Raw genomic sequence first — 12,022 nt, 5'->3', positions numbered from 1 at the left:
CGGTTTGTTCCTTCAACAATGGATTGGGCAATGAGTGTGTGACATGCTATCAAAGCATGTATAAACGGGACTTTGCTGTGCTGATCTTGTCAGCTTTTGCGATTTATTTTACGATCCAGCATGAGGGCGCTTTCTCCTACCGAAGAGCCTGGTATACTCTCGTACCAATAGACTTCTGGATATTACCACGCTTTGATGTTTGTTTATTATATGGACTTCAGGACCATCGAACCTGCTTACAGATCACCAACGTGCTTAAAAGTCAGGAAACGTCTTGTGCTTACGAGAAAATGTGCTGATGTCACAGGTATCACCATCTCGAGCATGACCAGGCTCTGCTGGAGTCGACAGATGTGCTGCCACCCCCAGTGGCAGCGGACCTGAACGGCGATGGCCGAGTGGAGGTCATCACAGCAACACACGACGCCAAGCTACAGGTATACACACCTTATCCTCCTTCAGGCAAGTCTCTTTGTGCTGGTCTCAGCAGAACAGGTCCATGTGTCAGCACAACCAACTTCATCAGTCGAACTAGAGTACGCCTCGCTCTAAAGAAGCAGTGTCGCCAATTTGCTCTTCAAATCCATAGTGCCATCTGACATCTGCTTGGATCACGACACTGGGTGCTGGATTTTTTTGAGATTCACACTACCTGTTAAGTCCCAGCTCGTCACAAGTTCCCCATGTCCTGGTGCAGGTGCTGGGTCCTAGGAGGCCCGGCCATGCAGGGGAGGGCTTTGCGAAAGCCGCTCTCCTTGCTGAGGTGTCCCTTGCACCGGATGGTCCCAATGAGGCGCTGTCCATGCATCGTGCTGTCGCCCTGGCCGCAGGCTACCTGGACCCTAAGAGGGATGAGCTCGTTCGCGCTCTGCGAAAGCAGGCAAGTCCTTTGGTATTCTGAAGTAAGAACGGCGTGGTGGTTGTACAGGAGAGATGACCGTGCTGAGATTTGGGATGTTGGGCCTGCCTGTAGACAGGCTCAGGCAGAATCGCACCCCGTTATATATTGATCTAGAGGTTGTGGTGGATTGGCTGTGTCGACATGGCATTTAGGCAGGAAACCCGTTGTTTGCATGCAAAATGTTAGAATATCTTGGCAAAGAAAGGAACAGCACTAGAAATGTTGCATGTGCCGTTGCCACCCATTTGCTGCTATGAAGATGTCTGTTGTGGTCTCTCTGCAGGTGCTGGTGGTTGTTACGGCCAATTGGGACGTGATATGCTTCGACCATAATCTGCGCCTGCAGTGGACAGCAAGAGTGAAGGTGCTGCAAAGCCCTCAGAGCCTTCATGCTCACTAGACTTGATCCAGCTCGTCACCTGAAAGCTTGTTGATTTGATATTTGCAAGCTTGACAACTCCCGCCTGCAAGCAACAAACCTCTTGCACAATTCAGCCAGAGGTCGCCTGCTGCGGCCACGCAATTGTTTGAAAGTACAGTGACGTGTGAGGGATATAAGTATTGACTGCAAGAACATGGATTGCGCAGGAGGATGTGCCGCATGGGGCCCACATGGCAATTAAGGAGGTGGCAATACACATCTCTAATCACACTGCCAGAGTGGGGGACAGGGGGATTGTAGTGATTGGAGGCAGCGTAGACCTGGGGGACCTTGCACACCAGGGGGACGAAGGTGAGTCTGACCTTATTGACACCCGGCCCTGCCTTGGCATGTCACAGCGCACATAGGCATTTCAGCAGTGATCTGATAGAAGATCTGACAGTGTCTGGCACAGCACTGTTGATGTTGCTCTCTTCCACAATTGGCTTGCCTATATTTCCCCGCATGTCTGGCAGAGATCCAGCAGAAGCATGCCTTGTACTCTCTTTTATCTGGCCCCTACAAGATGCATCAAAAGGAAGGACGCTTGCCATATGCAAGTGAATTGCCCACATCCAGGTGTCCCATGTGCAGGCAATGTGTCGGATGATGATGTGTTGGAGAGGGAATTAGCAGCAGAGCAGTCTCAGAAGGCTTTCCATGCCTCTGCAAAAGCGGGCGAGAAGCTGCAGGACCTAGACAGGTGACCTGCCTTGGCCTTCTTGCATCACTTTTATCCTTTGTGGACATTCTATGACCAGCGTCTCTCCTTGCTGCATATGCATGGCCAGCTGTATACACCACACCCAATCCTGCAAGTACCCAGTCTTCTGTGGATCAGTTACTGTGGATTGCCCTGAGACGGGGACTTGGATTTGTGTCATGGATCTTTGGTTTGTGCAGGGGAGGGAAACATCAGGGGGTGGACATATCGCGGCATTTTTCCTACTATGCATTTGACGGGGGCTTCGGCGCGCTGCGCTGGAAGCACGAGGCGAGTGCCTGCACCTTGCAGAGCCATCCTTTCTCTGCATTACAATCACTGTTGTGATGCATGTATGAGCAAGCTGCCTCTCATTGCACCTCAGCGCAACTCGTCATCCTGTTGCTTCTGCATGGCTCTGAGGCCCCGGTCAGCGCGCACCCATTTAAAAGGCCATTGCAGTGCTGCACAAAGCTTCCTTACTTGCAAAGGTGCAACAGTTAGCGATGCTTGTGGATGCTGAGCAAAATCTGACTTGCATGGTTCATCAAGGGCTGTCGCATGTTCTCCCTTGCAGCACAGGTGCAAAAGGTAGCAATGCTCATGTCTGTTCTGCAAACTTCAGGGTGCAGACTTCCACCGAGACACGGAGAAGCTGAGCCAGCAGCTGTTGCCAGCGTTGGACTTCCGAATGGACGCGGCTGCGCTGGAGGCGCGCCACTTTGGCGAGGTGGCGTGCCGGGACTTCCGGGAATCTGTGCTTGCCGTTCTGCCCCACAGGTGCTGTTTGCACAATTAACGTCTTGCTACTATTGGTTGAAACATTTTGCTGTGACACATTCTCAAAAAAATTCCTGCTGAAACGCGCTGTTCCCATGGCTGGAGCTCACTCGTGGGGATAATTGGCTGCAGAGCAAAGGCTTTCCCAGGCTGCATTATCTTGCTCGTGTTTTTCCAGTTGTCCAGGTGGCGTGCACAACACTGTGTATGACTCTCAAGACATTTTCCATGGCAGATCATGCGCTGCCCTGCTCTGGCTCGCATGCGATGTGTGACAACCCTTACAACAAGGTCCAGATCTGGTTGCCTGCTTTGGCACACTGACAGTGGGTGATTACCTGGGTGTATAGCTGGGGCAGGAAGCACTTTTAGCTGAAGCAGGGAATGGGGCTTTAGGGAAGGGGCCTATATAATAACAGCTTCACGGGAGATGCAGTGGTGATTTTTGACTTACGGCCGACGAAGATAAGTAGAAAGAGGATATTCAGTCTTGTTTTCTGCGGGCAGGTGGGCGCGGCGTTCGGACACGCGGCTGCAGCTGGCGCATTTCGTGCACCACCGGCCGCACGGGGGGGACCGTAAACGGCGGCTTGCCGACCGGGGGGACCCCTCAGGGGGACCCCCCAAGCCGCGGCGGCCGGGGCGGCAGGCCGACCGCGCCGGCGTGCACCACAGCAACCCAGTAGCCAAGGCCCTGGGGAAGGTGTGCCCAGTTTCTGCTACTTACTCGTCCTGATTCAAGTTGGATGCCTCTTAGCCTCAAGATCTTTCGGAAGGTACTGCACTACATCCACAATGCTTTGTACCATGTCCAGTGGAATTCACTCATTGAGAGCATTCCATACCTGCCATCAAAACAATTGAGGTTCTACAATTTTGGATGAAAACTATTTTCTGCCCCCTATTTCCAATCACTTACTTTTTTGACTAACAATTAGGGCAAGTATGGTATTGAAGATTCCAAGTGTTGGGAGACGTCAGTGCGGTGAGAGGTTATCCAGAAGCTTGAAGTGACTGTGGATGCTGGTGTGCAAGCTTTTTGGCATGCTGACGAAAGTGCTGGTCAATGGACATCGGCGTTGTGCGAGGCACTGAAGAATTGCAATTTTGATGGGCACATTAGTTTTGGTTGAATGCACTGTAACGTCTCCACAGGTCTTTGAGAATTATGTGAGGCATCTAGCTCTGCTCCTCATGTTTTTCTTGTCCGATTCTGTCTAAGAAATTTGCAACTTGTCTGACTCATTGTACAGGTGGCGGAGCGGGCGGTCCTGGGCGGAGGCACCGGCGGTGCGGCGGGCGCAGCGCAGCACAGCGTGCACGGCGTGGCACCCAATGTACTAGTGGCGCATCTGGAGGAGGGCATAGAGGCGGTTCACCTCTACAGCGGGCGCACTCTGTGCAAGCTGCACCTGCCCTCCCCGGGGCTGCACGCGGATCTCAACGGCGATGGCGTGCTCGACCACGTGCAGGTGGGATGATCATGAATATCTGATTTCTAGTTTAGCCTGGAAAGCTGCAGGGTCTATGACCGCATGAGCTAATGGAGCAAGGGGTGCCCAAACATGTGCTTCCATCAAGTCCTCTTCTGAGATTCCAATGCTTGGCATCTCAGTGGCATGCCAGCTGGGGAGGTGCAACATGTGCAAGCTGAGCAATGAACTGTGAAGCAAAACTTATTGTAGGGTGAAATGATATCAGAGTGGATGTTGCGGCACAACAGTTTGTCGAGAATGGTGCTTGTGCAAGGCTGCCCTGCCAAGTCTTGCTGGTTCCTGCTGGCTTCTGTGAAGAGCTACGCTAAGTCCTCTATTCCAACAGCCTCTCGCGAACTTTTTTCTACACTTTTAGCTCCCAGGATATCATTCTGTCACTCACAAGCCTATTTTGTCATGTTTCCTAATCAAGCAGTTGCATCTCATCGCAGGTAGCGGGCGGCCATGGCTCGCCGGACGGCGGCTCGCCGGGCCACCGGCACACGCCGGGCTGCTGGGCTGTTGCGAAGTCCGGCATCCCTCCCCGGGAGCCGCTATTCAACGCCACGATATGCCGTTTCCCGGGGCAGTGGGGCGCCGAGTCCTCTGCGCGCGCCTTCAGTTTCGGCACCGACGGCGGTGTCGTGCCTCTGGAGGTCAGTGCACACCGGTTTCTTTAGAATATTACATAACATTCCAGCCACCAAGCAAGCTTGCCATTCTTGGCTGGAGGCAAGCTGTCACTTGGGAACTGGGCTGTCACACCGCCACATTTTCTCAGCCCACGAGCATGCAGAAAGCTGTTGGTTAGGTGCCGGCAGCACAGGTCTGCCCTTCGCTGTCTCAACCAACTTATTTGACTATGGAGGAACCTCCTTGCAGGCTTTTTGCCTCCCATCCAGACAAGGGCTGCACCCTGGTGTGCATTGCAGCTTACGCGTTGCTCAAGCGGTTGTAATGCGCTGAAATTGCACAGGTGGCGCCGCCTGCTTTCCTACCGGTTCCGGGGCCGCGGGGCCTGTACCAGCAGGGGCACGGTCTCGCGGCGTTCCTCAACAGCCGCGGTGAGGTCACCGCCTACAACGCGCACGGCGAGCGCCTCTGGCAGGTGACTATTGCTTAGTAATTGGGCCTAATCATTAGGGGAACCTCCCCATGTCGGGGCCTGATCTGCAGTTGTGCAGTGTGCTCTTAAGAGTCATGAGTTTGGCTGCCTGGCAGCAGTAGAAGATGCTTTGTACTCCATGACAGGCGCGGTGTGAGCCATACAGCGGGTGGTAGACCTGCTGCCAGAGCGTACCATACTGGAAAAATGACTGGATGTGTTGGTACATAAGCCTGTTCTCCTATTTCTTAAACGGGCATGTTCACAACACTGTCCTCCTTGCAGTCTCTGCAGCCAGCAAAGCAGCAAAAAGGCTGAAGTTGGCTCAAGAAGAGTCTCTTTCTGCTCTGATCAACAAGTCAACTAACCTCTGTCTTGATGCTGCGCAGCACGCGATGGGTCTGGCGTGGTCCAACAGAAGGCCGGGGGGCCTCGGAGGAGGCAACGCCGCGCGACGCGTGGCTCCCACATTAGAAGCTCTTCCGCTCCGTGCAGGGGCGATCCCTGCCGCGATTCTGGCTTCTGGATCGTGGTCTGCTGTTGTGCTGTCAGAGCACGGCAACCGCCTAGAGACCCTGCAGTTCCCGGTGCGCTCTTCCTGCTTCACAAGTGTTCTGCAGATCGCTGCAGCAGCCTCTCCGTTGGGATTTTGGCATTCTGGGCGGCAATTTGTGTGTAACACCCTCACTGCTAAGGGGCCTCTTCACCGAGCTTGATGTGCTATGCTGATGCTCCTGCTAATATTCTTGGATCTTGGGTTAAGAGTTTGTCCGCAATCATGGGTGGCGTCTGAGACTGCGCCCTGCACCTTCTGCTGCTGTCCCTGTCTTGTTGTTTTGTTGGACCCTGACCATACTGTCAGCACAGGCGCTAGCTCCCATGCATTACTATTTTCATTATTATTATCATTATCACACGCTTTTCCTGCCAAGAGGCAAGGTACGTCCTGCAGACAAGCTGCAGTTTTCATTATTACTACACACTTACTCCAGCCCTCAGGGCTAGGTGCGTTGCAGCAACCCCTCAATGATTCCATTCCAGCCTTCCCTGTCTTGGCACTTTCCCACAAATAAAATGACTCCCGTGGAATCCAGGTCATCCCTGGCGCAATCAAGCCAGGATTTGGCCGGCCTGCCTTGTACAGTACCAAACATCAACTGTTTTCGAAGCCTGTCTTCCTTCATCTTTGCCATGTGACAAAGCCATCTGAGCACCCGTACATGGCTCAGAAAAATCACCTAGGCACTAGTGCTCCTTTACTGATTGGTTCTTTCTGGGGCTTGGTGCAGGCGCTGCCCGCGCTGCCATTGCAGATACTGGACTTCAACGGCGATGGGCTGAACGACATAGTCCTAGTGTCACACGATGGCCTCTATGGCTGGGCACAGGTGCGTGCTGCTTCTCTGCTTCCAACCCCAATTTCTCTCTCTGCACCACACGGGCTTTCTTGGCTGGTAAATAACAGCAGCAAGATTTGTCCCTTGTAGCAGTTTGCAGGGCCCTTGTTGGGTTCCTGGAATGCCTTGCAACACCGTGCTGCACAACTTGACCTCTCTGCCCGTGCATGTCATCGGTGCCAGCTGTCAAAGCAGCAAGTTTTGTGCGTTGTGGCAGTGTTCTGTGCCAGTCTTGAGATCCTTGTGTTCATAAGCTGTCTTCCGCGGTCTGAAACACCTCAGGGCACTCTTTCTGGTAGTGAATGTCTACCAAAGAGGTGTTTGGCGTGGCCCCAACACCAACAAATCCTGCCACATCCTTTTGCCACACAAGACGGTGTTTGATTGTGAAGATACAAGACTCGGTGATGAAGCGTGCTAGCTGTACAATAGAGATTGATGTGTGTGCCACGTGGCAGGTGCGGCATCCTGGGGGAGTTCCCTTTGCGGTGCTTATCGCCTGCCTCATAGTGGCGATGGCAGTGGTGTACTTCACGCAGCAGGCAGGACCAGAGCGGGGGAGGACCAAAAAGGGGCGCTCCACAGACCGAGTGGACTGATGTGGCTAAATTAGGGGTTTCTATATATCAATTTATATGTAGATCCCCCAGCTCACCCTGCTAGAAGGGTGTCTGATGGTGGCAGTTCTGTGAAGGGCATGGGAAGTGCGGTGATGAACACTTACACTTAAACACAGATGAGCAGTGGCTGCTTGAGAATGAGAGCTCTGCATCAATCAACAGCGTTAACGTTTCGATGACCATCTTTGATTTGTTGCAGTCTTCTAGTGTGTGGGGTGCAAGCTTCTCAGGCGCACCACTTGCGCTGAGAAGTTTATCGTCTCAGTCATATGACTGCAAAGGCGATTAATCCAATACTGGTATGGATGTAGCAACTTCTCACACGGCCTTTGCACAATGTGACTGTCAACTTTGGCCAAGAAGACTATGCCCATCGTATGTTCCGAACAGAGTCCGCCAGAAAGACACCACAGCGGTAAACTTGATTCATTGAGAGCTTCATATGCCCCCTGGCATCATCATGTTCGAATGTGAAGAAACTCAGGGGAGTTGTTGAGAAAAGGAGGGTTTTACCAGAACATGGTTTTCCCCTTGATCTTGACCGAAGGGGAACTTGTACATTTGCCCAATTGATTCCCCTTTTGTGGTTTTGGCAACCACAATGATCCATTGACAGGGTGCTTTGTGAGCATCAAGCCTGCTGTGGGTGCGTTGCAAATTGTTCACATGAACGGTAATGACAGGGACAGGGCCCATTCATGAAGTTGGCATTCCAAGCTTTTGCTAAGCAGCCAGCAAGCTTCTGGAATTTCTTTTCTTCTGACCATTGCACCCCAAGCATTTAGCAAGGAACCCTTCTCGTTGAGAAAGGCTTTTCAGTAGAGCTTTACGTTTTCTGCTGAAAGGATGTCACCGCAAGACCCTGCTTTGGCAGCACAGTGGGAAATACAGACCATTCTTCCCCAGGATCTTCCATCACCCACGAGTAATCCCTTACTAACACAATCACAAGCACCGTCAGCGCAGCCTTGACAAGATGCCTCCCCAGGCACATCCTGGGCCCGAGTCCAAACGGCAGCGTGTATTCGGCAGCCGCCGGGCAGCTGCTGCCAGCTTCCCCGGCAGCTTCCTGGAAGCTGCCGGCTCCCCGGCCCAGCAGCCAGCGCTCCGGCTGAAAGCTGTCGTCGTTGTATTTCTGCGTCGATGCCCCCGTGTGGACGTACACACTCCAGCCCTGTAAACAGCACACATCCAGCATCCATCAAGACAGCCGATACTCTCACTGAGTCCATTTCAGCGTCCAAAGTCTCTTTAAAGGCAATATCCTGCCGGCTGCATGCGCAATTTCGGCAGTGGCATCTGCATGACTGCTGCTCGGCTCACACTGACAGCGAGTGTCAGCAGGACGACAGCTTGTGCATCCCTGCAACTCAGGGCAGGCTGCGCGTAGACTCACTGAAAGCTTCTCTTAGAGCTTGTTGGCCGGTACATGCGCATGCAATCCGCAGCACAAATGCAAACACATTGGGAGGTTTAGCAATCCTGCCTGCTCAGAGCTGCACTCAGCATGCTTAACTGTGGATTAATAGTAATATATACAGTACTATGTATAGTAATAATAACATTATATTACCTTGGGAACACGGCGGCCGCAGAGCTCGAAGTCCTGCAGGGCACGCCTGAAGAGCGCTGGCACTATTGGGGTGATGCGAAGGACTTCTTGCACAACTGCACAGCACACAAGGCAGTTCAATGTCAGAAGATTGCAAGGATGTTGACTCAGTGCATCCTCTTGCGCACAGCATTGCAATTGCTTCCAAAAAATGCAACCGGGACTAAACTAAACTTCTGGCAAAGAAGCTCGAGCTTAAGCTTTACGCAGAAGAGCGCACAACATGCATTGTGATGCCTAGCCCCTTGTAGAGGATTTTAGAAAGGGTGTCGGCAATGGTTGCAAAGAAAATTGTACAGTACACAACTGCATGCAGGCCCACAAGGCGCCCAGCGTTTGGTCTTGCCAATGCAGAGCCTATTGAAGTCTGTCAAAGACTTGTTTTCCAATCAGATCAGTTGAGATAAGATAGATGGTTACTCGTGCACCTGCGCTGGTGTAGGGCAGGTTGTCCAGGTCAGCGGCCGTGAGGGGCCCACGTGACCCACGTGCAGCCAGCTCAGCGCTGACTAATTCCCTCGCTCGGCTGCCGGCTGCCAAGTACTGCAGGATCTTCGCTGCAGTCGGGCCGGCAGACGCGTTGCCAAACGCGGCGGCAAAGGTGTTGTCAATTATATGGTCATTGGACAGCGGTGAACCCCCTGAGGTGGAAGGTTCTTCAAGGCCAAGCATGTTGCCCAGGCAGGAGGTGCCCCTGTCCTGCAAAGGAGCACCAAGCTTTATCAGCCGCAATAATGTATAGATGCCAGCGGGCTAAGGCCGGCATTAGAGAACATTGCATTTTGATGGATCCTGAGGACACAAAAAGGAAAGCTCTCAGTCGTCAAATTGCCTCAGGCATGTCAATGCTGCAAGCTGAGGATGGTCAAAGATTGTGAATAGTAAGACACATCCCTTCAAAGGGACAGGCGTAGAGAAAACCAGGAGGTGACTGAATGTGATCATCCAAAAGAGGTGCAGCAATGAACCTGTAACTGCATGGCATCGACCTGCCCGTTGATCAGATCCGTTATGTCCTTCCGGGCAGACAGCGCGCGGCTGTACGGCGAGGCCGGCAGCTTCACCGGCACCGTCTGGAAGCCGCCCTGCAGGTCGTCCATCAGCCGCGCCAGCTTCCTCCCGGTGGGAAGCTGCCCCGGCATGCCCAGCACCGCTGCCCCAAACATGGCCCACGCCCAAAACTTGGTTTCCTCGTACCCCGAGAAGCTGCCCATCTGCGCCCATCTGCAGGCAGGTATTATTATAATTGTTACTGATATCGAATGCTTTTCCTGCCAGAAACAAGATGCGTTTGCAGACGAGCTGCAAGTAAAGGCTGCCACCTGCCCTAACCCTTGATGGACTCGCCAGATCCTAGCAAGACCAGATCTTCCACAGGCATGTGGTAATGTTACCGTAATATTGCCCCAGACACAGCACAAGCCGCACCACTTGAAGGAGACGCTACGAGACAGTCACAGACTGCATCCATGCCTTTGATCGGCGGCATTGCCAGTGCAAGACAGCAGTCTGACTACATGTCTCTATTGTCCAGCTTCTCCCTTGCCAAACCACTCACTACACTGGACTAGGCTAGAGCACAGGATCAAATATTCCAAGCTTGAAGCATGCGCACCGCTGGCAGAAGTTCTGTGCGCAGGTCTCCAGCTCAGCCAGCAGCGCGACCACTGCCTGCTCGCTGAATGCCTCTCCCAGAAGGCGCTTCATTTTGAGGTGCTCCTCCCCCTTCAGCAGGTTCAGAGAACTCGGCCCCACCTGCACAGACACACTGCACTGTCACAATGTGACTCTGGCATTGCTCTCTAGGAATAGGACGGAAGTGCAGAAAGCATCGTCCAATGGAGAAGAGTCGTAGTTGGTAGACAAGGGTCTGCTTGGCTTCAGTTCGCGAGAATTAGTTCTTAGCCTGTCCAGCAAGTGACATTGGGAGGATTTTTGGCAGAACCTCAGCATGCAAAATGCAGGCCAATTTTTAAGAGTGGTGGGATTTCTCTCTGCAGCCACAGTTGAGCAGCGTACCAGCTCTGCTGTCACATCTGGCCAAATCACCTCCACAAGGCGCCCCTCTTCCTTCAATACCTTTCTGCATGCCGCCTCATCAAATACCATGATTGTTGGACTTCCCAATATACTCGTCTTCCAGATTTTTCCGAATTTCGCGTTTCTGGCAGCCCTGCACCGCATGCCAGATTTTTTGGTGCCGCAATGACAGGTGCAGGAAGTGCCGCTGTGTGCTGAGGAACAAAGGCGCTGAGGGCGGAGTACAAGAGAGCAAGGGCACTCGCCCAAAGCTGTCGCCTTTGAGCAGCAGGTCTAGAGTTTCTCCAACTATTGGGAGTCCCAAGCTTCCCTCTGGAAGGTCCATCTGAGATAGATCGCCCTGTATTCACAATGTAGCCATCTTTAGATGCGTTCGATGCAGACAACAGATCGCTGTATTTTTGTCCCTCGAACATGTTGCATTAAGTCGTATTCGTCTACCTGGATTTCCGGCGATGATCTACACGCTTTGTACCTCCCCAAAGCTACAGTCCTTGAATGCAGGAAAGTAACATGCCTTGATGGTACAGGACCCAAGCAGTTCCGGGATCCTTGAGTGATTGGCAAAGCTGGCATTGTTACAAGTATCTATATTTAAGTTACTTGAAATCGCAACATTCGGATGGTGCGTTCTTGCACCACCAGTAACCGATCCCCACCAAATGCCCTGATCACGTGCAATGACCGTATCACACAATAGGTTCGAGAGTTTTTCAAATTTCCCCATCAATGAAATGTTAAAGTTGGTTCTATGGCACGACGTGGGGACTTTTGGAAATCAATGCCATTTAGCGTCTTTGAATTGGTGATTGGTCGAGATCAGCCGTTGGTAGCTGACGGAAGCTAGGGTTCCAATTTTAAATTCAGGACAGAAGGCAAGAGCCTTGATCTGCACAATCTTGGAGAGCCACTAGACTCCTCCTCGCATGCATGTCATTCCAGCAAAATATTATCTTCTACACACTACT

The 12,022-nt window shown here is 52.5% G+C and overlaps 2 protein-coding genes across 2 annotated transcripts; one reads left to right on the top strand and one right to left on the bottom strand.

Annotated features, from left to right (window-relative positions):
* Window positions 1-56: 56 nt before the first annotated feature.
* On the top strand, window positions 57-7,381 carry COCSUDRAFT_83568 (hypothetical protein; the record flags this gene model as incomplete). Its single annotated transcript, XM_005651496.1, has 14 exons — window positions 57-161; window positions 324-474; window positions 729-859; window positions 1,185-1,265; window positions 1,490-1,674; window positions 2,226-2,320; window positions 2,658-2,805; window positions 3,313-3,517; window positions 4,059-4,277; window positions 4,733-4,936; window positions 5,257-5,388; window positions 5,775-5,972; window positions 6,675-6,773; window positions 7,241-7,381. The coding sequence occupies 14 exons, from the start codon at window positions 57-59 to the stop codon at window positions 7,379-7,381; spliced, it is 2,094 nt and encodes a 697-aa protein (XP_005651553.1).
* Window positions 1,012-11,848, bottom strand: COCSUDRAFT_52294 (cytochrome P450; the record flags this gene model as incomplete). Its single annotated transcript, XM_005650791.1, has 10 exons — window positions 11,496-11,848; window positions 11,300-11,394; window positions 11,034-11,187; window positions 10,630-10,769; window positions 9,983-10,238; window positions 9,443-9,713; window positions 8,976-9,070; window positions 8,500-8,576; window positions 8,256-8,445; window positions 1,012-1,032 (listed from the first exon to the last, which is right to left on the bottom strand). Exons 1-10 carry the CDS (start codon window positions 11,628-11,630, stop codon window positions 1,012-1,014), a joined length of 1,434 nt encoding a protein of 477 aa, XP_005650848.1. The 5' UTR covers window positions 11,631-11,848.
* Window positions 11,849-12,022: the final 174 nt, after the last annotated feature.

The sequence above is a fragment of the Coccomyxa subellipsoidea genome (genome assembly GCF_000258705.1).
Source record: "Coccomyxa subellipsoidea C-169, whole genome shotgun sequence".
NCBI classification, from domain to species: Eukaryota; Viridiplantae; Chlorophyta; class Trebouxiophyceae; family Coccomyxaceae; genus Coccomyxa; species Coccomyxa subellipsoidea.
Note: the sequence above shows the minus strand (reverse complement) of the source record. Positions and strands in the feature narration are given on the sequence as shown.